At 39.6% G+C, this 25,882-nt stretch overlaps 2 protein-coding genes and 1 long non-coding RNA gene across 3 annotated transcripts; 2 read left to right on the forward strand and 1 right to left on the reverse strand.

Moving 5' to 3' along the window:
* Nucleotides 1-1,266: 1,266 nt before the first annotated feature.
* LOC117935671 lies at nt 1,267-5,122 on the forward strand. Its single transcript, XR_004654803.1, has 3 exons — nt 1,267-1,951; nt 3,577-3,879; nt 4,686-5,122. It is a non-coding gene; the product is annotated as an uncharacterized LOC117935671 (long non-coding RNA).
* On the reverse strand, nt 2,983-13,759 carry cpxm1a (carboxypeptidase X (M14 family), member 1a). The gene is given in 14 exon segments (XM_034858027.1): nt 2,983-3,860; nt 4,160-4,262; nt 4,382-4,521; nt 5,334-5,628; nt 6,678-6,857; nt 7,376-7,572; nt 8,666-8,789; nt 8,963-9,045; nt 9,559-9,709; nt 10,438-10,522; nt 10,703-10,842; nt 12,168-12,277; nt 13,365-13,710; nt 13,712-13,759. Coding segments are annotated over 14 exon segments (2,310 nt in total). The 3' UTR covers nt 2,983-3,552.
* A 2,416-nt stretch (nt 13,760-16,175) lies between these two features.
* Nucleotides 16,176-25,047, forward strand: zmp:0000000662 (RING finger protein 145). Its single transcript, XM_034858677.1, is given in 12 exon segments — nt 16,176-16,452; nt 16,665-16,931; nt 17,529-17,637; nt 18,250-18,341; nt 18,495-18,736; nt 19,206-19,381; nt 19,479-19,619; nt 20,124-20,306; nt 20,450-20,597; nt 21,410-21,766; nt 23,830-24,718; nt 24,721-25,047. Coding segments are annotated over 11 exon segments (2,568 nt in total). The 5' UTR covers nt 16,176-16,452; nt 16,665-16,762; the 3' UTR covers nt 24,783-25,047.
* The last annotated feature ends 835 nt before the right edge of the window (nt 25,048-25,882 follow it).

A 25,882-nucleotide genomic window follows, 5' to 3' on the forward strand; every position in this document is an offset into this window, starting at 1 on the left:
TTGGAATCACTTGTCATTTCCCTTCACAGTACGTGTGTTTTTAGCCTGTGAATGGAAATGTCATGCTGTCTGGACAATAGAAAAGTCCAGCCACTTTCTGTGCAAACAGCTTTTACCAGATTTTTACATTTTATGAAGGAAATACTATTCACAAGAACATATTTCCTCCTTAAAAGACATGGCTGGCATTATTCTGTGTTGTTGATGTTGTTGCATGGAGCACAATAGTCTGTATGTCAAGACTTCCCGACCTTGTCTGTGAAACTCAGCGTGAAGCCCATTGGTTCTTACTGAAGACGTAAATATTTAAGACCAGCTGAACAATAAATAGCTTCATTTTACCAAAAGGCTCAGTAATATCCGGAAACAGCTGACCACTGTAGTTTTAGCAAACATTACTTAAGCAGTGGAGCAGTACACAAGTACTGTTTGGGTGAGTATTTACGGCTGCAGGATGGTGTAAATGGGATTGATACAAAAACTTCAGCATTCTTGTTTATTATAAAAAATTATAAGTTCAACTGAGCGGTTCACTGATGTGTTTTTACTGTTTGACACACAATGGGGCTCTATAGCACAGTGGAAGGAATGAGAAATCAACTTTTAGCCACACAGACAATACTTGTTATAGAATCAATTCATAGCTGGTTTTGGTGTTTCCATGGGAGTTATTGATACTAAGAACAATATAGAATATTGCCAGCCTCATTCTTTAATTTAACAGCTTGTTGACTTTTTGAACAATTGTTGGGAGAAGAAGTTGCCTCAGCATCGTTCGTTTAACCGTTTATAGGGTGAAATTGTTGCCAAGAACCATTGGACTTGTTTTTTTGACCTTGTACCTCATTTTGTTGGTTTTTGAAGAATGTGTTGATCCACTTCAGTGTTTTATTTTTCGTTCCCCCATTGCATTACATCCAGTTTCTCACTTTTACAATGTCATAAAGGTGACCGGTTTATTTCTTCTCGAAGGACTGATCGGATTGCTTAGACAATGCTTTTGTGTTTTCATCCAGTGTGGCACAGCTGCTGTAGGACCAAGCACACAAGTGGATGTCACACCTTTATGTAAACTGGTTAGAGTGCATACTGACTAACTGCAGAATAGATATTACGTGTAAAAAAATAAATAATAATAATTAAAAATACTGACATTAGCGTATATTACTATGCATACCAGCCTTTATTAAGATTCTCCTGTCTTATTTATGCCAGGGTAATGCTTTGTGTGCAGCTGTCAAATGCCCAAATAATGTTTTGCTAAAGGGGAACATCTGCTAATGTGTATTTTAAAACGAAACTTTACATGTGGCAAAAGCTTAATTTGCAAAAGAATGGATTGCCATGTTTGGAAATACGCTTATCCACTTTCCTGCAGAAAGTTAGATGAGTGGATTGCTCCTTGTCTCATTGTTGTCGTTAAATATGAAGCTAACGCTACATCTAGCAGCCGCTTATGTTAGCTTAGCTCAGAAACTGCAAACTGCTGGCCAACGGACAAAAAGTGGCCCACCAGTACCTCTTAAGACAATTAATAAACATATTATATTCCGTTTCTTTAATGAGTATAAAACAATAGTGTAAAAGCAAAATTGTGCCATTTTACATGGGTTATCGACCAGACTATTTATTGGCATGGACCACAACTGTGGAATCTGCGCTGGTTGCCTAGCAACCAAAATAAGACAAAACTAACTAGCTAGCTAGCAAGTCCGCGAACGGCGATTTGTTTTTACATTTCTATTTTTTACGGATGAAACCACACACGGTAACAATAATTAACATGAAACAGAAGATACACAATGTGTTAATAAGCGAGCTTTAAAGGTGCTAGCAGGTGGGATTTTTTGCAGTTAGGTGCCTAACTAGCCGTTTCCCACTGTTTCAACTTTGTGCTCATTCTTCTCAGCTAGCTAGCGATAGCTAGCTAACTAACTCAGCGCCAGAAATGGTAAGAAAACGTTTGAAAACAAAACATTAGGTGATTGAGAAATTGGATTAGAAGTGAAAATATGCCTAAACACAGATGTAACTAATTAACCACTCGCAACTTGGTCCTATTCGTAATGCGGAAGCATGCTTTTTGACACTTTGTTCCTAGCTAGCTAGCTAAGCTGCTAAAAAGGTTTATTTAAGTATAACAAAGGCAGAGATCCATTTCACTTCCAGTTCAGTCAATTCAGTGACACCCCCCCCCCCCCCATAACAATTTAGAAATATTAGGTAGCTAAGTAAAAACTCTAGAATGATTTCAATTCACATTCATATATTAAATTGACTGAGCTGAATGTTTTATGCCATGCTTTATATTCAATACTGCTTTTATTTCACTTATTCACAAGCTCTTTGGAGAGAAGTGTCTTATCTGCCGGGTATACGTACCCATGGCAACTAAAAACCTGGTTCATTTTTATGACTTTGCTCTTTTATCGTTTTTCAGTCCTGATCTGGGTTTTTATTCTGTTGTGGATACATTTCTGAATGTTCTTAGTAATTCTGGTGTTACCTGTGCACTGTCACCTCAACTGACCACAGCTGGAGGAACGGGTGGACAAGAGACGAAAACTTAAATTGCTTGTACTGTTGTTTCCTTAATGGCTATACACAGCAAGTAATCCCAACAAGATACTAAAATGGTACTTATTATCACTGAAATAAAAAGGTTAGCTTCTTTTGCACTGCTTGCTGTTACTGTGTAGTGTTTAGAACCGACCACTAGATGGCAGTCAACCTCAACTAGTGGTTTCCAACCCACAGCCCCAATAATGATTTTTTATATCAGTTTACTAGATAATGTCACCTCTTCAGACCTCTAATACATTCAAAAGTGTACTCCCCCTGGCTTGTTTTTTTTTAAAGTTAAGTACGGACCCTCCGGTTGAGTTCTGAGGACTATGGTAAACTCATTTTGGATTAAAAAAAATAAAGTAATAAAATCATTGTTTTTATCCATGCTAGATGCACACTAGAACACAGGTAACGCAAATAAGTAATATTTATTTGAGATTTTTTGGTCCTGTTGGACTTTAGTCAAACAAAAACAGAAACATTGTCACATATCAGACCAGCTGACACTTAAATCCTCAACTCAGTCTTCAACAAACACAACAGCTTTATCATTCAACAATGCCTGTCTATAAATGTTAAGATGTCCATAGAGTTCTTCAGCTTGTGTAACATTTTAGAGGTTACACACGTGTCTTTGTTTTTGTGTAAAACTGTCCTGGTTTAATCTGCCTTAAAGGGTCAGTACACCCAAATACATCACTGTATTTTTTTTTTTTTTTATTGAATTTAATGAATTTAAAGCTGTGATCGGCACATACAAATCTCAGAGGCAGATATTTCACCATATTAAACTTTCTGCATTTCTTGATATCACTGGGGCTATGCAGAAAAATATATTTTAGTAAATTGAGTGAACTGACCCTTTATTAGTGTCCTCTCTGAGAGGAACATGTCAGTATTCCCTATTTCTCAGTTTATAACTGAACTTTTTGCATCCATCCAGCGTCTCTTTGGGACTTCTTCAGTTCCTCGTCTCATCTCCTCTCACGCTCTCCTGGCCTGCTTCAGCCGCTGACTCTCCCTGCGCTGGTTGATGGTCCTGGTGCTGGCGCGAAGCTTGCGGAGCCTCAGAGCACGAAGACGCAGCTGAAGGTCCTGGGGGATCTTTCCTCCCTTGGCCCGGATCTCCTTCAGCCTCTGAATGGGCGTTTTGGTCAGGGTGAAGTCACAGATGGTGGGATGTGGCTCCATTCCAACATGGCAGTGACGCACAGACGGGAAGTAACCCTCAGCCCAAACCACCACCTTGTACTCCCCCGGGTTCAGGAGACGCCAGTAGTCCCCGTCAGTGGCTGAGGAAATAAAAACAAGGTTAAGACTAAACCAAAGATGGATTTTATTATCTCTACAGCCCAAATTTTTATCACATTTAAATAAAAATTTTGTTATGCAGAAAAATGCAAGTTAATAACTTCCTACATTTCCCAGAATGCCCGTCAGCCCCCAACCGTGATGGACGGTGGTGGACAGACTAGTGTAGTGGTTCCCAACCTTTTTGACATCAGTGTTCCAGACGTTTTCTGCATTACACCCTAGTCATTAGAAAATAGAGCTAACTGAAAACTATGAAACATGAAATGAAGTGTCTGACCTGATCGGATGTCGTGGTCGTGGTCCTCCACCTTGATGACAGCATCTGCTATCCCTTGTCTGGTCAGCTTGTCCCTGATCACACCCTTAATGCCTCTGTGAACCTAAAGAAGAAGACATGCTACACTGTGAGGCCCTGCAGAGAAAATGAAGGCAGAAACCATTGCTGGATTTCAAAGCTGCTGCGGCTGAAGTTGTTTTCCTTGTACAGCCACACACTAACCTGCTCCATGTAAACCAGCAGAGACTCCTTGTTGTTCTCCCACTCGATGGGAAGCTCACTGACATGAGGGAACTTATCACAGGACAACTCCACCGTCACCTCAAAGCAGTTGGTGTGCATGTAACTAAAGTCATTCATACCTGCAGAAAATACATACAAGTAAACAGCGTACATAGAAAAGTCCGCCAGAAAAATGCAAAATACTTTTGTCTCTCGGTTTAGCCGTTCCCACTTCCACACAATAGCCCCCTTTTCCCCAGTCGGTGTCAGATTGTCAATGTTGCTTTGTGCCCTTGTGTTCCAGACACCTGAACCCTGAACCCTCTACCCTGAAACCTGGAAGCTGTACCGGCCTCCCGCCCCATTCCTGTTTGGCTGTGGACTTCTATTTGGACTTGCTATGCCAGTATGTTTTTGTATCTTTACTTCACACTAAATTAATGAACTGTCAGCTTAGATCAGTGGCGTAAGAAGTATTCAGATCCCTTACTTAAATAAAAAAACTAGTACCACACTATAAAAAACAACAACATTACTGTTACAAGTAAAAGTCCTGCATTGAAAATGTAACTTAAGTAAAAGTATGTCATCAGGAAAATCTACTTTAAGTATTAAAAGTAAAAGTAAAAAACCCCACATTTTAGAAACAGGAAACGATCAAAATTGTTCCGTCCATCAATTAAGTGTTTAATTGTATAATAATTTCAGCTAGAGTTGTAGGCCGTTAATTGGTAGGGCATAGTTTCATTTATAATAAAACATTGTATTTTATAAACTGCATGTGTTTTGTGTACAAAAATCTTAATTTGGAAGGCCTTTTTCCAAGCTTTCAAAGAAATTAAAGACAGAAGAGTTAAATGCGAGATTTGAGGGACACTCGTTTAAATTAAGAAGTTTGTCCACAGATACCTGATCCACCTGATAGCTTTTAACATTCAAAGAGAGGACTCACTGCCGGGGACGGTGTGCCAGGCTCCGCCGTTGATGATGTTGTTGTGTACCTGGAAGTCCTCGTAGTGGCAGAGGCGGCGGTTGGGGTTGGACATCACCAGGTTAGTCGAGGCGTAGACGGAGGCCAGCCAGCGGAAGAAAGCGTTGTCCGCCGTGGGGGTGTCCTCCTGAGGGGCCCAGTCGCGGGTGCAGTCAAAGGGATAAGTAACCACCAGTTCTCCCCCGTGGAGGTTCGCACTGAGCACAAAGGGAATATCCTGCATCCAGCTGATGACGGCTCGGGTCTCTGGCGCAACCTGGGAGGGACGCACCATCTGCATTAGCTTGATGTCATTTATTAGACACTGAATGATGGGAAAGATTCTCATAAATTAACCTTAACTCTTCTTATATTCAGAAAAACAAAAAAACATTTCTTCAGCAAAATGATACGTTTTGTTAGGCTATTTATTCTTGAAGGTACAAAAACATTATACAGTACAGGTTACTAAAAAACAAAATATAGGTTCATGGACATCTGAGCAAAACAATTTAATTGTAAATTTAGTTGTCTTAGATGTGTTTATAGTTAGGCTGTAATAATAAAAGAAATGTGTTTAATACAGTTACATTCACTAAATTACTATGTGGACTTCATTGTGAGGATTTTAGTTTTGGTTTCCCAGACTTCATTTGTTACTCAGACAAATTTTTTTTTAGTTCTGTAGATTAGCTTTAAGTTTCTGTAGGTAGTGTTCTTTTCTTTGTCTGTTCAGTCATTGTAATGATCACTGCCTAAACTACCTTCTTTTTATTTCCAAAAGACCTACCAGTCAAATATTAACATAAAAATAAGATTTTTAAAGTGAATATATCAAAATGTGGTGATCTTTTTACTGTATATCTGGAGGCAGTTTCAACATGTGTTCTATTACCGAACATTAAGTGACAATATTCAGGCTTTAGCCAGCTCTCTGGGCTCTGAAATGGTTTGATCTGAGGCGTGCATGCTACTACAGTGGAAGCCTTATTTTCTTCTTCTTAAAACTGGCCACACACCAACCTTTAAAAACTGCTGTTCAGTGTTACCTACATTAATGCGCCAACACATGGAACCCTTTTTTAAGTAGCAGAGTTAGGTCCTTTAGTAATAGAGTGCTCGGTGAAGTTTTGTTGTTGTTTTTTTTTACAGGAAAGTTGTATTTTTATATGATTCTAGTTTCTTTACCAACATACATTGCGGTTTACCACAATGTCATCATAATATTACAACCAGATGGTGCCAAAGCAATGCACTTTTAAATCCATCACAAAGTGGCTCTAAATTCTTCAACTTGCTCAACTTACATTATTCACATGTCCTTACCATGGCGTCTTCCTGAGTGTAGTACTCTGGGATAGGGATGTAATGGTTGGCGACTTTAGATGGATCTGCTGCCATCTCTTGGGCGTCCCACATGATGCTGTTCAGGTCTGGAAAGTTATGATTCAAGTCTATTCCTTCATAGCTGTGTCGTCCATCTGCCCAGCCGGCCAGCTCAGACCCCTGCAGTAGAGAAGTCCATCAGAAACAGGGACATTTAGACAGCAGACATTAACTATCACTGATAGTAAGGGGGCCTTCTCTGTGCCTCTTCTAAACAATTTAACTGCCTATCCTTAACTGATATTCAATTGGTTTACTGGATTAGAAGAATTCTACCCCATATATTATTTTTCAACAGGATTACGTAAATAAAAGAAGAAAATAATTGCAACAGTGTGCAAAAATTGGCAACTCAACCATTTTTGTCAAATCAGACATACCTGAGATGTGTAACCGTTAGAGTGGGAGTTAAGTGTGGAGGAAAGTCTTTCTCTCCTTCAAGCTAATCTGTGTATTAGTTTGAAATGCCAGAAAAATTATAACAATCTTATTATCCACCAAACCCAAACCCTGCAGTCCAACAAGTGATGGACACAAAAAAAGGAAGCAGATCTGCCCTCTCTCTTTAACACATGCCCTGCAAACGACAAGAAAACGCCACTATTTATCCTCCACAAATCCATTTTTACTTCTCCCACCTTCTTATAAGCTTCTTCGTATCCATCAGGGTTCATGGAGGGCATGAGGTGGATTCGAGTCTCAGTCACCAGCCGAACAACGCGTTGGTTGCCCTTCTTGTATTCTCTGCACAAGTACTGCATGAGATTGAGGACGAGCTCTCGGCCAAGAGCCTCGTTCCCGTGCATCCCGGCCACGTAGCGAAACTCCGGCTCCCCTGCCAAGAGGGAAATTAAGACAGTCACTAGCCAAGCAGTAATTGTGAAGGAATGTGTCTGGGCCAACATCAACTTATAGTAAAAGGTCATACTTAACATGAAGCAACTGAAATTTTAGATTTTCTTCAGTGATCAAAGTTGAGGGCATATCAGGAACACATTCAATCTCCCAAATAAAACTTTCATCCTGTTTGTATTGTTTTAGGCAACTGTGTGACAGAACTTTGTCAATAGTAGTATATCGAGGGATGGTTGCATAGAACTCACTTCCGGTTGAGCTACTGCGCACAACAAATCAAGCTTTAAAAAACAAGTAAAGCCACATCTAAGGGCCCACAAGACTCTAACCATATTTTGTAATTTTTTTTGTACTTTTTTGTGTATTTTTATATGGATACAAAGATGCTGTCAGTGCTTATGTATTTTGTGTAATATTTATAAGATGTATTACTGTTTGTTGTAGTGTTCTATGTGTTGTGTGGACCCCAGAAAGAGTAGAGGATGTTCTGCATCAGCTAATGGGGTCCAAATAAATCCAAATTAAATAATCATATTTTGCTTGGCCAGACTTGATGGCAGACATTCCTAAAGCTGAAACTACCAAAAGCCCAAACTCTGCACTTGAAACATCAACACAAAAATAATAAAAGGCTCCTCTTCTTAGATTTGGCACCAGTGTTGATTTAACCAGGACACCACTGGAATTTAAATCAGCTGTCCTATTATTCCCTCTTTGGAAGTGAAACAGTTTGCCTAAGAAGAACAAAAGAAAAGCTGAACACTGAATTCATTTAAACTTTTTTGGCAGCTGCGAGTGGCTGCAAAATTCGGCATCTGAAGACAATATTGCACAAAACATCTGTTTTGTTTGGTGGCTCTAATTTAAAATGATAATCAGTTTGTTTATACAAGAGAAGCCTTCTCTACACCCCAGCCTCCCTGCTAAAGTCTATATAAATACTGGAGAATGTTGAACTGGGCCCCTCTGCTGCTGAACTCTGGGTAACCCGAGAAACATGATGAACTCTGGCCCAGAAACGTCCCACTTTTAAGGTCTCAACTCATAGAAGAAGAGTTGAGAAAAGTTCTTACCTAGTTCATGTTTGCCAGGGTTATCTGAGATCTCCATGACGTACAGTTTTAGGCCCATGTAGCTTTTCCCGATGGTGTAGATGCGGGTGATGTTGGGACACTCTTCAGTCACAGACTTCATGAGCTTCAGGGTTAAGAAGACAAGTTGAACTAAAAGTCTTTAAAGGGTTAAATCTGAACTCTGAAATCTGCAAACTGTTAGGGGTCTGAGAAAAAACTCACTCGTATTAACTTTACGGGAAACCAAAGTTACTCATCATGCATGTGTGTGGCCCTGCAGCCGTTCTTCGCATTCACCTTTCTCATCTCTTTGTAGTTGTGTTGTCTGAAGTCCAGAGCGTCTTTTGATCTTGGTTCTGAAGAGTAAATATCTGTTGGATCTAGAAGAAAAGAGCACATTTACTTCCTTTTTTTTGACAGACAGACAGACAGACAGACAGATACCCTTGTCCTTTAGAAACCTATAATTTCGATGTATTTTGACATATAAGTCACTGTGTTCAGTCAGGTGTTGCAGTCAAGTCACCAACTGTAGAATCAGGTCAAGTCTCAAGTCTTGAGTCCCCGGTGTTGGAGCTGGGTCACCAAATAAGAGTCAGAGACGAGTCACCATTACTTGTATTTGAGTCAGAGTTGAGTCACAAGTCCAAAGAATAGCAACTTAGGTCCTGGACTTTGACTAGAGTACTTCATCACTGGCTTTTACATCTAAAGTTGTCAGAAACTTTATCCAACTTCCAAGTCTAATTAATGAATGCTCGAGTCCGATTTAATAAATCCTTGAGTCCAAGTGAAGTCACGAGTCAGGAGAACGACGACTCAAGTCTGAGTCCAGGACTTGAGCAGTCCATCTGGTTCAGTCACATGCTCTATAGCTCTATACTGCAGCTTACCATCGACACGGCAGCCGAGTATCTCAGCCCTGAGACAGATGGTGCCGTTGGAGTACCAGGTCTGAGGGTTGATGCGGATGAAACGGGCAACAGTAGGAACAGGAAGTAGTCCGAGCACCGGGGTCTCTGGATCCTGGTTTCCTTCAAATATCTGTACAATTCAATGCAACGTCATATGGGTTTGAACATTTTAGCATATCCTGCAGATGTGCATCGTTGTTATGTTAATATAGAATGAGAATTAGACATTCTTTGCGGTGGTTAGTCCACCACTTTGTTCCAGACTAAAATATTGCAACAACTTTTAAATGGATTGCCATGAAATTTGGTGCAGAGATTCATTGTTCCCAGAAGATGAATCCTACTGACTTTGGTGATCACCAGATATTTCCTCTAGCGCCACCATTGGGTCAAAGGTTTCATTTGTCCAATTTAGTTTTTGACCTGCAAAACTAATGACATTCCTATCAGCCTCAATTTTCTGATATTAGCATGCCAACATGCTAAACTAAGATAGTGAACATGGTCTACAGGGTTCATGCTAAACAGCTGCATGTTAGCATTGTCATTGAAAGCCTATTTGCATTCTGATGTTAGCATTTAGCTCAAGGCACCACTGTGCCTGAGCACAAAGTCGCTAGCATGGCTGTAGATTTGTAGTAATCTGCATCTGGATTTACACCAGAATACACACACTGAGAGACAACCACAAGTTTCAGTTTCTTGCTACTTTATTTTTTAGTTGACTGCTTTGTTCAGGGTACATATTTCACATGGCACAAACTCTTCATAATCTGTTTTCCGTCAGTTCAAGGTCCACTGGTCACCGTAGCTACATTCCATAATATCAGAGAATTTAAAAAAGAAAGGAGTTCTTACAGCTTCTTTTGTCCCATTCATGCACTCTGTCCAGGTCACAGAGTCATTACTCAGCTGGACTTTGTAGGTGTGGACCCAGTCCCAACTGTAACAAAGACCAAGACAATAAGAAATAGATTTTTAATATGCAGACTTCAATGCAGTGAAAGAACATGTATGTACTCTGACTTGTTTGACCAGTCGTTTTTGCGTGTGTTTTAGCAGCAGTTTTAAATTCCATTTTGGAACCAAACGTCTTCAGATTTGAATCCTGATACTACCTGACCTCCAGATGGAGTTCCGGCCCTGCAGGATGACTCCAGTGAACAGGGTGAGGTGGATGGCATCAACCTCCAGCCACTGGTGCTGGTCCTTAAACTCAGCACACCAGGCTCCGTCGTACAGGTCCCCATCCTCAATGCCAGACTAAAAACACGTTACAGTTTTTTTATTTTTACAACTGCAGAATACGTTAAACTCCTGGCTCTGCCTCAATGTGAAGCATTGCATTACATTTTGTGTTGACTCTGATTGTAAAATAATTGCTTTCATACTGCAGAACATGAAGGGTGGCTGGAATGTGGAATAGCACTGCTGGCACTGTGTTTTACTGATTCAGTTATTGAATTTCCATGAAACTCAAAAAGAGCGCTTTCAACTGCAAATCCAGCCTCTAGTTTTATTATAGTGTTAATATTACTTGCCAATAAAAGCAGAGGGGGAAAGAGATGGAGATTGCGGGACATTTATAGTCCATTAGTTTAAGAAATATGAAGTGAATGTGTAAGGACATACTATTTAGTGATGTTCATTTGTGCATCTTTATAATCCAAAACATAATACAGGAACCAATTGTACTTTTACAGAGATTAAGACTCAGGAATTTGGCATTTTATAAAAACCTAAAATGATCTCCTTTTTGCAACTTGAATTTGCTTTTTTTATCAACTCCACCACTTTGGTCTGGACTAAAATATTTTAGCCATTGTTGGATAGATTGCTTTTATATTTTGTAGCAACATTCATGGTCCCCAGAGGATAAATCCTAATGACTTGGGTGATCCACAGATTCTTCCTCTAGCGCCACCATCAGGTCAAAGGTTTATCAAGTCCACTACTTTGGTTTATGACCAAATACAGAACTGTTTACATTCCCATCAGCCTTATCTTTACTTTGTGTTCTAATTAGCAAATGTTAGCACATCAAACATCAGCATGTTAACATTGTCCTTGTGAGCATGTTTGCATGCTGACGCTAGGATTTAGCTCAAAGCATCATTGTGCCTAAGTACAGCCTCATGCTTGCATGGCTGGAGTTTCTATTGTAATGATTAAAACTAATGTGATGATTAAAACTCAAATGTGCAGATTTGTTTATTTTATTTGTCATACGTGATAGTAAAAAGTCTTTGGATTTTGAAATGTTTTTTAGACAGAAGTGCAATTTCAAAAATAATACTTTGGGATTTTGGAACTTTTCATGGGCATTTTAAACAATTTAATATTGTTGACCATGACTGATGAACAAAGTTTTTGTCATATAATGAAAATAAACCTTAGTAACAGCTGTGTTGTAATGGTATTAATAGATATTTGATCATCCTTTAGACCTCAGAAGGATATTTCCAAAAAACAAAAGATCCCTCCACAGCCTCAGTAAGTGAAGTGAGTTCTTGTTTCCTGCTCATCTACTTCTTCTATTTCTTCTTGTGAGAAGCTCACTGTACTTTTTATTTGAGATCTAGACCCACCTGGATATTCAGCCGGCCCCTGTGGGGACCCAGACCCGTCCGCTGGTAGGAAGAGGCCTGAATCTGGCTGTCATCAACCCGCAGGGACTCCAGGCCGAGAGGAGGACAGTCTGGAAGGAAAAAGGAGATCAAATTTCCTGCAGGTTTGTGTCTGGAGATGCAAATGTGAAAAGAAACAGCTTTGGGGTAGACTAATCGTGGGTTAAAAAACTCTCCCTCTTGTTCCAGAGTAAGCAAACACATGGCTGATGTAATTACTGGTCCCAGCGGTTATTGGAATATGTCATATCATCCCACGTTAGTTCAGTGGAAGTTTGGGGGCCCTTTGCACAGGAAACTGCAGATAAGTGAATCTGTGGAGGGTTTGAATGTAACTTGAGACAAAGTTGAGGGGCAAGAGAGAGTAAAGTTAAACGTCCAGCAGAGCTACAGCTGCAGAGTGTTTCATGGCTTTGGGAACAAGCAATAACAGACCCAGAAACCAGAGCTGTTAGGCACATAATTAGTCATTTATACAAATAAATCCCTATCTCCAATTTGTGTCTAGAAAAAAAATATTTCCAGATCTTCTTAGTCTACTTCGATAGTAAATTGAATATATTTGAGTTTTGGACTGTTGGACCAACAAAAAAAGCCCATTTGTAGACGTCCCCTTGGGCTGTAGGAGGTTGTGAGGGGCATTTGGCACTGTTTTCTGACAAGTTATGCAGCCTGTTCCATCTCAAATCAAACATAAAACACGTTTTTATTTAAATGTGCAAACAGTTACAAAGATATATAAGGTCATATTTGATTTCACTTATTAACAGACCTTTTCATTAGCTAATCATCCACACAGCTTTAACAAGTAGTCAATTAGGTGCAAAATATTTATTGGTTCCAACAACTCATCAATCATTCACGAAAGCTATTGTAAAAAAAAAACATTATGTAACATAGCTCTGGGTTACTCTGGAGCATTAGAGTAACAATATTATGTAAAGTAATGCTTATTTTTACTTATTTAAAAACCTGTTTTCAGGGAACCCTCTACATTTACAACATGATGTTACCTTATTTATTGTTTTACAGGTTTATAAAAGCTGAGCAGATGTAAATCAGGAGCATCTGAAAGTCATCTTTAATAAATGACACTTAATTCCCTGGTATCTCATACCTTCACACTAAAATTAAAACTTAAAAAGATAGTTGTCTTACCCAGTTGTGTTTTCTTATCTTCTTCATTGTTGTTGCTTTCTTCTTTGCTGTCCTGGCTGATGTTCTTGGTGTCCAGCTGTTTGACTCTGCCAGCAGTGGTGGATAACGTTCTCTGTGCTGCTGTTGGAGTCGGTCGGTCGCTGCTGTGATCCTGCGGCTGCACAGTGACAGACTCAGCCGTAGTAGTGGAGTTGTTGTTGAATAATGAACTAGTCTCAGTTGTGGTATTGTCTGTCAGCGCTGTGTCTAAAAATCCTCCCAGCAAAATCACTGCAGCCAACGTGCACAATGACCTTTCCATCGTCCTCTTTGTTTGCTGCTGCAGAGTGAGGGGGAAAATAACATTCCAGGCAACTTTATGTGGAGATGACAGAGAGCCAGACCTCCATCCACATCCCTCCTCCTTAATCCCACCTCCCCTCACCCTCTCTCCCTCCCTCCCTCCCTCCCAAAAAGTACAGTTCCCAGGAAAAAATGGGATTCAGAAAGACTTAAATGACTGTGGTGTATATAATGTGGGTTGTGTGTACATCAGTGACCCATTTCTTTAACTATCACATTCAAATCTTTAAAAGAGCAGTTAACATTTCTGCACAATTTACACCAGATTTGTTTAATCTTCTAACCCCTTTTTTCTCTCATAACACAATGGAAAGTAGTATTTACCCAAATAAAACTTTGATTTAAAAGAATTTACAAACTACCCAGCAGATAAAGTACATAAGGTAATTAGAATAAGCTCCACCTTTACCAGCTACAACATTACAGTGACTGCAATCAGTTTGCATAATAAGGGACTTTGAATCTTAGCCTCTATTCCAGATAAACTGACCTCTTTCTGCATTAATAGTGCCATCCCAAATCCTTTAGCATTTTATATACTTAATAAATGAAGAGACAGTACCTCATTAACTCTCATTGAAAGTCTTCCCTTACTGCTAGATGTTTGTGGGAGATCACTGTCTGCTGCACAAAGGCTGAAATCTGCTAGGCAGAGGCGGTGCATTCATGCATTTTGATGATGCACGTCTTAGGTATTTCTCCTCTGTTGTTGGAGCTACAGATTAATACCATTGACCTCCTAGCTATTAAAGCTCAATTTCCCCGTACATTTATTTCACAGGAATAGTTTCAATTTTTTGGCTATTTCAGTTCACCGCCAAGCGGCAAATCTTCTCTCTCCACTCTGTGTTTGGACATGATGTTTTATCTTTCACGATTGACATCCTCCTCCTCCTCGCTTCCCTCCACTGACTCTCTAGGAAACTTCTTTTTGTATACTCAACATCTTCTCCTGCGTGTTGTGCTCCTAAATCATGCAGCACCTGCTGGTAAATTTCTTCAGAATAACTCCTGCTACACCTCCTGGAAAACATCAAACGTAAAACATCTGCGACGATGTTAACGGTCCAAATTACAATATAAAAACCAGACAGTCAATAAAACCTCAGTGATTGTTGATGTATCCGTATCAAACTGTTGGATTGGATTGGAGAGGCAGGCTGAGATTTATTACAGCAACAAATAAATTAGCACAGATTACTTTAAATGGGACAAACACACCATCCAGAAACACATCCAGCGCTGTCATGACCTTACAATAAATCAGCTTTTGCTCACTTGGCCGTCAACATCTGGTAAATGAATAATGTTGCAATGCAGGACGGCATAAAAAGAAACAAGGAGTTTACTCTCTAAGCTGTAGGCTATGTGGCGTGTTCCCAGATGGTCTGTAAGCATGTACACCAAACAGTCTATACAGTGAGGCTGTCTTTGTTTGTGTTTCCAGGTTTGGCTCAGCTGTCAGTCTCTCTGACAGCATTTGAATGATCTTCTCTTCAGCAACAAGTCTGAATTCATCCACTGCCATAGACTTCAGAAATGGAAACATTTCAAACTGCTGCTCCAAACCAATTTAATGTCAGTAATTATACCTAAAAGTAAAAGAGGCAGAACAAATTATTTAATTTCAATTCAGTTCAGTCGAGGCCATGAAATATCAAACACATGACCACATTAACGTCACAGCTCTGATACTAATCAAATAAATGATGTGCAACACTGTAGGGCTAGTGTCTGGATTTTTGGGAGGAAAATATATGTTCATTTATGTTGTGGTATACTTTCCTTTGCTAGGGCCATTATATAAACTTCATCAACTAAAGAGTTTAAGAGATTAAAAGAAGTGTAAAATACTGACTTTTAGGTGATGATATCTGTGTTTGAATCAAACATGAACTACATGAGAACCAACTTCCTTCTACATGCAGATAACAAGAGAGAGTAGAGAGCCAGGCACCTTCCCTCCCACACAGTCAGGAAATGTACTTTCTTTATATTAGCCATCTCTTTTTCTAAGAAACTGCAATGATAACAGTGCATCTGCACTTTGTAGCCAAATGTCATTATCCTAAAAAGTCAGTCAAACGCTTCTTCTGGGAATTTCTCTTTAAAATGTCTTTGTTTGGAATAACAGGATTATATTATATTATGAGATAATTTGTGTGGAGACTGCAGTTGTGCAGTGCTTTGAGGACTGTGTAATGACAAATAATAATAAAAAATATAGCCTATGGAAACAGGTAGTAAAACAGTAAGTACAATTATATGAATGCAACATTTAAAGTAACAATAGAGTGATAATAAAGTAAAAGTCTAAGTTACATCATGTTGCTAACACGTGCATCCTAAAACTGCATATTACTAGTATTAGTAAGAGTGGTAGTAGAAACAAAAGTATCCAAAAGCATGACTTTTATTTTGAAATCGAGAATACCTAAACCCGATTGGTGCACTTCGACATGACGTGTACATTGGAAATGGCCACGCAAGCGAATGGAATCATAACATTGCATTGAAGTGTCTTTACTTACCCTCTTATCGTATAATTTCCGCTATTTAATTAAAAAAAATTCTTGCCGGCTGTTTCTACCTATCTTTGACAAGCGGAAGTTACAGAAACAGTGACATATTTTTGCCCTTGGTGCTATGAAAACATGTTGCTTGTCTCTGTGAAAGCTTACCGACAGCAGCAGCAACAACTAGCTAGCAAATGGCTATTCGGCTTTGATGTCTGTCACCGTGCAAAGTAAGCAAACTACTGTCACTGTACACACACTAGCTAGTTGAAATCATTGTGATTGCGATGTCCTAATTCTCAAGCTAACTTGTGCACACCTCTTGCGTTGGCTGGTGGCCTAAATTTGACGCTAAAGGGGGAAATCACAGCTAAATAATGGCCTGGTTGCTCATGGAGGAGGTCCTTGAGCGTCTAACATGAAGTTGTATGTGTTTTTTCAGATGACAAGAAGACGAGCCAAGCAGTGAGACGGTTAGCTAACAGTATGTGACACACGCGCACTCTGCTCACATCCCCCCGAAAGTAGTTTTTTTTAAAGATGCCTCGTCTGGAAGAGTTGGCCAACGTTGCCCTCAGGGTACCGAGTATACTGGTGCTGGACCTGCTGTACAAATGTGACATAGAAGGTTTAACGGAGCACATCAAAGCCAAAAATGAAGACATGCTTTTCAAATACAAATATGTCATCTGGAACATGTACTACATTGGTAAGTATGCATATGATAAAATAATAGAAATTGTACCCACATGCACAGAGTTAAACAGGCATAACATAGAACATATCGTTAAATCAAAAACTACAGACTAAATATGTGGACTTTTACTCGACTTAGCCATGACTTGAGCTGCAACTATTAGACAATTAATCGATTAGTTATTCAACAAAAATGAATCATCAACTATTAGCAGCGGATCATTGTTGGACATCACTTGGGGCTGTGGAATATTTTTAAAAGTACATTTACTATGTTGATAAAACTACATGTTAATTATTAATAATACAAAATCCTTTAGTTAAAGCCAAAGCCTTAAAAAACTGGTGGACAAAGTTTAAGTTGTGTAATTGACAGCTTAGTCAGCCTGATAAGTCAATTCAACTTTGCCAATATTGTTATTAAGACATTCAATAATTTAATTGAAAAATATAGTATATCTGATGGCAAGAGTTGGATGTAATTCCACTTTGTGTGCATTTCTAGTGTGTATGGTTTCTACTTTTCAAAGAATGTCTACTAGTATCTTCCCTCCTTTGGCTTCATCAAACACAGAAAACATAACACGAGCATTTTCCATTTGCCTTCCAGGTCATCTGATAAATGTGGTGGTGTTGGTTCTGCCATTGAGACACATTGTGATGCTCTACCTCCACATCCTCGCTGCCATGCTCCTATACATGGGGCATCAGATTTCTAAGTGAGATGCCCTACTACTACTACTACTACTACTACTACTGGGCTTCCCAGATTTATTGTTACAGGATCAGTTTTTGACCCTGACAAACCTTGGCTGCAGTGCCCCCCCTCTTTGTATCCAGTTTCTTTCAGCCTGATATTTCATTTGAGAAGACAGAGTACTGTTTCATGAGTTGTAATGTGAGAACAACCAGTGGTTTCTTTAAAGGCTTCAGGCTTGTTGCTATAAAGAGACCTGAATTGACCTATTTGGAAAGCAACAAACAAATGACTTAATTTAGATTTAAATAGTTTCTTCTCAAAAGTCTGTGCATTGAGTTCATGTATTTATTGATGTATCAAATTGTTTAGGTATTACATTCATCTATTAATGTTATTTAAATACCCAGAGCTGATAATAAAATCAAAGTACCTCTGAGTAAGGACAAGAACTAAAAACAAGATAATATTAGCAAACTGCAGCGTAAAACAACACCTTGGAAAATGTTGTGTTGCTGTGTGTAATTTTAATGACCTGTCTACTAACTGCAACCATCAAATTGTACTGTACTTTACAAGAGACATATCATATAATTATAATAATTTCATTTTTTTTGTTCTGTTTGTTTTACAGGGATTATGTTCGTGAGGAGCTGCAGTACGGGTTTGAAGGAGCAGTGTACCTCGACTTTCTGGCCTTCAACAGATTTGTCTCTGCAATGACTAGTGAGTCCCGAAACCAAAGTTACATGTAAAAACAAAGCATTTAGGCTCAATTAGATTCATATTCATAAACTGTTTTGTTTTTGAAGGTTGCATGTCATACGGTCTTCTCCAAGCCCAAGCTTTATAATCGCCCTAAAGTTATTTTCTGTTCAGGTCAGATCATTCTCAGCACGCTATGTGCTTTCCTGATGAAGACCAGAAAGGTGTGGTTGTTCTCTGCTCACATGCTCCCCCTGCTGGCCAGACTCTGCGCTGCACATCACACCACTCTGTTAACTGTCAACACTTTGTCCATGGTACTGACTGGAGCGGGAATCGCCGTGTTCCTCCTCTCGCATGTCTTTGTGCCATATCGCCTTGCAAAGGCTGCCTATTCAGAGTTTCTGCAGCTGGAGGTACTCTTATTCTGAGATGTATTTATATTAAAGCATGTTCACCATGCATCCTGTTTTAGATGCCTATGCTCTGAATATTTGAAAAGAGTTTCCAAAAAAACATCAATCGACCAAAGTTATTAAGATATTTTGTCTGTTGTAGAGTAGCATTACTCTTGATTGTTAACTTATTTTTCCATTTTATTCCTACCCTTTTAACTGTTTAGAAATCTCCATCTTACTATACTTCACTTGTAGAAATATCTATTAAAGGCAGCTATCAAATATGTTGTGGCTTTTCAAGTATAAATAAAGCAATGTTATTTTTTATACTTGTTTTCTATGAGTTTATTGTATTACTCAGAAATGTTTTTGTGTGTTTTAGCAGCATATTGTATTCATTATGCTGTTTTTTTACTTTTTTAGTATCTGTAATGACTTTTTGTTGACTGCGTTGTGTTTGTCCCCTCACTGGTTTCCTGTCCCTCAGGTGATCGAACTGTACAGACTTCTGGCTGTGGGAATCTCTCTGTGGAACCAGTTTGCCGTCCCAGTGCTCTTCAGTGTCTTTTGGTTTGTTCTGTTCATCGTCCAGCTGTGCTCTGACACCATGTCTGGCCACGCCTCTGCAGGCCATCAGGGAATCATGTTCTTCCTGCTCACCAGGTGGGATGTGATTATGTGGAGTATCATTCAGCGTTACACAGGTTGTATTTGGTTTTTAATTTGGGGTTTTCTTTGCTACATTTCTTGAACCCTACAGTGTCTCTGAATGCTGTGCCACACCGTACTCTCTTCTGGGTCTGACCTTCGTGGTGTCCTATCTCGCTCTCGGACTGCTCAACCTATGCAAGTTCTACCTGGGAGGTTATGCAGGGGTTCAGAATGACAACGTCATGCACAGGTGAGATGTTGTCTCCAGTGTTTTACTACGTCACAAATTAACTTAACTTCTTCCTCTAATGTTCCAAAATTACCTCATTAATTAATTTTAAACAATAGTTGTTGATTAATTATCTGTCAGGTTGTTTATTGACTTATCTTAGATAGAGTAGATTTACCTTAATCGACTAGCAAATCTAAACTAATCTAGTTTTAAAAAAAACAAATAAATATATATAATATTATGCCGTCCTGCATATATAAACAAATATAATGTGGGTACACAGATGTTCCAGAGGGTAAAACAGTGATAAAAAACATTATAAGATAAAGTGATGAAGCTGGTGCACAGTTTGGGGTTTGGCGCAGACAAAAATGAAAAAAGGTTTGCAGGAGCCTTTTTTGTTTTTTAGTTCATTAACTTCCATGAAGAGAGTTGGGTTTGAAGTGATGAAACCATGTGGAAAAAAAACAACAACAGGAAGTTAAAGTCCAGTTTCTAATTCTTTACCCTCCTTGTCTTCAGAGGTGTGACCGAGGGCGTCACTCTGCTCCTGCTTGCTCTCCAGACGGGCCTGTTAGATATGCAGGCACTGCAGCGCACCTTCCTCCTCAGCATCATCCTCTTCATCGTGGTGACTTCAACCCTGCAGTCAATGATTGAAATAACAGATCCAGTTATTCTGGCCCTGGGGGCGTCCCGCAACAGGTGAAAGCAACAACAGTGGAAATCATTTCTAGTGGCGAGATTCAGGACTGAAAATATGCGCCAAGCACAAAATGTTTTGTTTTTTTTCTCCAAAGTTTTCTGAGGAATTTGGGTTGTTCTTTTCCTTTCTCCTGTGCTTCTAGGAGTGTGTGGAAACACTTCCGTGGCCTCAGCATGTGTCTGCTTCTTCTGGTTTTCCCTGTCTTCATGGCTTATAAAATCTCCCAGTTCTTCCACATGGACTTCTGGCTCCTTATACTGGTGTCTAGCTGCATGCTGACCTCCCTTCAGGTAGGGCTTTACACTGATTTCTTTTGAGATGTTGAAGACAGGAAGCTGGATTACTTTTTGTTTGAGACTTTGTTTGGCTAAATATAATAATGACATTAAATTAAACTTCCATTACAACTTATTTAGGTCAAATAAGTATCAAACCTGCAACTGATAAAGTAACTATGGCATTAAATACGTTACTTTAGTCACATGCTTGATGTTTTGAATTGCCCACATTTAAATTTTGACACCAATTTGACATTATTGACATCTTTATTCATTAATTTCTGACAAAAGTACCCACTTGACAGACATATTCAATCAGATATGGTTGACAACTTTTCTGTTTAATTAATGGCAACTTCTTGAATGTGAGCAGCTTGATTGACATACTTCAAATACTCAATCAGTGGCATTTCATTCAATAAAAGAGCCAGTGTTTCAGTTATTTGTATGTATATTGATAATAACCATAGTATTTATGCTTCCATGGTTATGCTTCCCCTTGGGGATCAATAAAGTGTGTGTGTGTGTGTCTGTCTGTCTGTCTGTCTAGACCATTGTAGATGTTGATTATTCTTTGGCGCCCCACAGTGGTTGTATCAAATAAGACACTGTGGCAGTAGCAATGAACACCCTGCAAACAAAAAATGTACAGTATGCTATTACAATAATATAAAAGATGTTATACTCACATACAAGTTCTCTGTAAAGCCCCTGTGAAGTAAAACAAAAGATCCTTGTATTAAACCTTGTTAGTCACATAACCTCCATTATAACGTAGGTTATTTGTAACATTCTAAATGAAAGTGTGTGTGATGTTTGTCCAGGTTACAGGCACTATGCTGATCTACTCCCTCTTCATGGTGGAGCTGTTCCGCAGCGACCCAATCGAGAGCCTGGACGAGGTGATCTACTGGGTGAACGCCGTCAGCAGGGTGCTGGAGTTTGTGGTGGCGCTCTGCGTGGTGGCGTACGGCACCTGGGAGTCACTTTTCGGCGAGTGGAGCTGGATGGGCGCCTCCGTCATTATCATCCACTCTTACTTCAACGTTTGGCTCCGAGCTCAGTCTGGCTGGAGGAGCTTCCTGCTCCGACAGGAAGCGGCAAAGAAGATCAACTCCCTCCCCAGAGCCACGGCTCGACAGCTGCAGCAGCACAACGACGTCTGTTCCATCTGCTTTCAGGTGAGTGGCATTCCCCCGGCCCCTCCTCCCCAGCGTTGAAGTTCCTGTGAGTTGCCAGGTTGAGAACGCTAAACCAAAGGTCACACAATTTCAGTGTTAGCATGATGCTAGTCTCGCATTGCCAGACATACCACTTATGTTGCAGGTTATAAAAAAAGTGGGAATCATCTTACTGTATATCATAACCTTGAAGCTGGCAATGGTAACATTACCCACAACATACATTACATAACATAACGTTACTTACATTGCAAAACGTCCCGTAGAGAACGCTGTGTCCCAGTCCAACCCTTCAGGCTACTTGGCGTTTTGCTAAAGTTAAAATTAAATGTTTCTATCATGAGGAAGTCTAACTTGCCGTTTCTGGCATATGTCATGGCTCCTACTTTAGCAGTTAGCGTATATTAGCACGTCAGGAGCACCAGTAAGGATCACTTCACTGGCTGTCTAAACAACTTTTTTCCAGTAACTAACTTGAGTACTCTATATAATCTAGTGAGAGCACATGAATGTTGAAATGAAATGAAATGACAATCCCTACATTAGCCGTGATATAAATGAATAAAGCTCAACGCTTACCCGTTAGGAGGAAATTTGTCAACTTGGTGTCCTTTTAGGTTCAAAGCTGTCTCCAATGTGTCTATTCAACCTTGTCTCTGCTTATGCAAATAGGCAGTTGATACCAACACACTGGCCCAAACAAAAAACAGATATTCTGTCACGGAATGGAAATTTCAAAAGGAGAGAATACTGGCTTTGGCATTGTTGTTAGAAGACATATCATTTCAACTTAGCATGTTTCCTTTATATCTGATGACACATTGTGGTAAAACGTTTGATTAAATAGAGTAAATATATTATATATCGCACCTTTCAGATTGTTGTAGTTTTAGTGTCATAATTATATCACCCATATTTGTCAGATTGATTGATTGTTTCGTAATATACATTTTACAAATGTTTGCTTACTGTCTGAGTTGTCCCGTTGTCCCAATTATAACCATGTAGTCATACCAAAAATCTCATCACATTAGTATAGAGTTTTAGTTAAGCATCGCCCCGCTCTGAATTCATGTGGCAGACTGTTAACATTAAGCATGTTGTTTCTGTCTTTCAAGTTTAGCTCCACCTCTCATCGCACTGTTCAGAAACAATGCATGTATGTCCCATTTGATGTTAAAACAGGTTCATGTTTTTATCTCCCTTGTTGTTGACACCGATAGTTAATAGTCTAGAAAGCAGCTACAGAATCTTGCTCTGCAGAGAAGCTGTGATCCTTGCCATTTAAATCCCCATTACAGCAGCACAGAGACAGGCTGAGAGGTAAGGAAACAGATGAACGAAGCTTTCAAATTAATTAAAGAGAAAAATAAAAATAAAACTAGAGACTATGACCATCCGAGTTCCTGCCCCCCTACTTCTGGGGCGCCCTTGCTTGACCCACACCCATCTTTAAACTTCATTTTCATCTCAATAACACACCTGTAAAGTTTCATGACTGATTCTTGAACAGTCTAATAGGACTAAGTACAATTACAATATATACATAATAATATTATAAAGTGTGCTGCTGACTGCAGTAATACAGTACTATAATGAATACATAATAGAAGAATACTATGACAAAACTTATAATTGAACAAGATAAAAGGCCAATAACAACAATTTACTATATATGTAGGTTATTTGGCCATCAGCCATGGTTTAGGAAAAAAAACAAATAATGTAATCGTGTTATCAGAAACACTGGTCTATAGGTAATTTTTTTAGTCGATCATGTCTCTCCTCGCGCATACACGGGGCGCCGGAAAAAGACCCTGGACACTTTACCTCAACCTGCGCATGTGATTGATCCCATGTCTGTTCGTGTAGGTGTTTGTCTCTGTCTGGTTCTACATGTGTTGTTTTGTCTCCCTCCCTCCAAGCTTTCCTCTCTGTGTTTTGGCTCTGGGACGTGTTCCATGTCTCAGTGTATTGTTTTTAATTCTTTGTTCATTGAAATGTGTTAACAGAATGTTCATTTCTGAATGTGGAATAAAATAAAAAAATGTCTCTCCTCACAGGAAATGAGCTCTGCTGTGATTACGTACTGCGGACATTTCTTCCATGGCAACTGCCTCCGCAAGTGGCTGTATGTGCAGGAGACCTGCCCCATGTGCCACCAAACGGTCCGACCCACCCTGACCGGTCAGAGCCCAGCTTCAGGCGACACTCCGGCTGCTCCGACTCCAATTCAGAGAGACACGGGCCCCAATCTGGCTGCACAAGAGGGAGATCAGAACCAGGACAACGGCACGGCCCAAGAAACTCAGAGCGATGCCATGACTCCTGATCCCACCGAGGAGCCGGAGGAGACTAAAAGCTTTGAGGATGGAGATTGTGGGTGTGAAGATAAAGACAAACCCCCTGAAAATAACAGTGAAGCAGTCCAAGGTCTTTGTTTCAGCTCTAGTGGAGACTTTGTTGGATTTGTCAGCCCAGTGTCCAGCTGCTCTTCAGGGGGTAATTTTAGTTCCCATGTGCCGCTGGGTAAAAAGTCTCCACTTAACATGGACAACAAAGGGGAGGAGAGTGGCAAGGACTCACCGTTGCCATCATCTTTGAATGAGTGCACAGTGGAGAGCCAATCGGACTCTACTGGAGCAGAACTTGAAGACATCAGTACTTTCTCTCCTAGAGTGGCACAGAAGGCTGATGGTGATGAACACGACATGAAACATGACATGAAACATGACAGCTGTGAAGGGACATCTGAATCCTGGAACAGCTTTGATTCACCAGAATCAAACAAAAAACATGAGGCATCTGGTGTGAGCCTTGTCGATAGCCCGTCTGTCCAATCATGTAATAAAAACTCAGGACTCTTAGACTGCATTGACGATCCTCCGAATCAGAAAGGAAACAACACATATTCACACTTGGACCTGGATGGGCTCAGAGAGGTTGAAACTGTGTCATTCCTCGGCTGTCCTCCGAGGCATCCTTCTCTTGCACAAGCACAGACAACAGCAACTGATTGCCCTGCATCAGTGCCTTGACAGTGTGAAAGGATGACCCCCCGAATCCCCCACCCCACCCCCCATTCCTATGGAAATCAACCCATTTGCCTTCTCTCTGTGAACCAATCAGAAAATGTCTTTTACCAGACATTGTATTGGATGTGCTTCAGTTTAGCAAATAACATGCCTCTGAATGAATATAGAGACTAAATTGTGTTGGGTTAAACTGATTCCCTTATTGTACGACTGTAAAGAAACTGTAAAAAAAGAAAAGAAAGATATTTATTATAATTCATAGTGTGTTACTATAAAGCAATTATCTTGCTTCAATATTTACCAAATTCTAGCAGGTTACAAATAAAGATGATTACTTAGTGAAGGAAATTGCATTTAATTCATTTGTTTTGTATGCATTGATTTTTTGTGAAAGCTTCAGCATCATCAAGTTATTCATGAATCAGCCTTTTGTTCTGCAAAGGTAATCTGTCTCCCAGTATTAATAGTATTATTTTATTGTTTTACTGTAGTTTTTTTTTCTTAAACAAATCATGACAGGTGAGCCTAACATTGTGTGCCAGGTTTATACATTTTAAACAGAATTCTCTTTGTCTGACATGTTGATTGTGAGATAATAAAGCATTCTGCATCATTGTTATTTCACAGGTATCTACAGTAAGGTATATATATGTCCTACCTAACACATAGTAACATTCTGAGTATTTTCTTTTTAATATCTTTACCGATGTTGATATTTATCAATGAACATATAAAACTTGTATAGATACCAAACATACATCCCGTACACTGGGATGTTACACTGTATACTGTGTACCTATGCTGGGATGTTACACTGTATACTGTGTACCTATGCTGGGATGTTACACTATATACTGTGTACACTGGGATGTTACACTGTATACTGTGTACCTATGCTGGGATGTTACACTGTATACTGTGTACCTATGCTGGGATGTTACACTGTATACTGTGTGCTGTGTACCTATGCTGGGATGTAGCACGTGTATACTGTGTAGCTATGCTGGGATGTTACACTGTATACTGTGTACCTATGCTGGGATGTTACACTGTATACTGTGTACCTATGCTGGGATGTTAC

Source organism: Etheostoma cragini, chromosome 20 (assembly GCF_013103735.1).
Source record: "Etheostoma cragini isolate CJK2018 chromosome 20, CSU_Ecrag_1.0, whole genome shotgun sequence".
NCBI lineage: Eukaryota > Metazoa > Chordata > Actinopteri > Perciformes > Percidae > Etheostoma > Etheostoma cragini.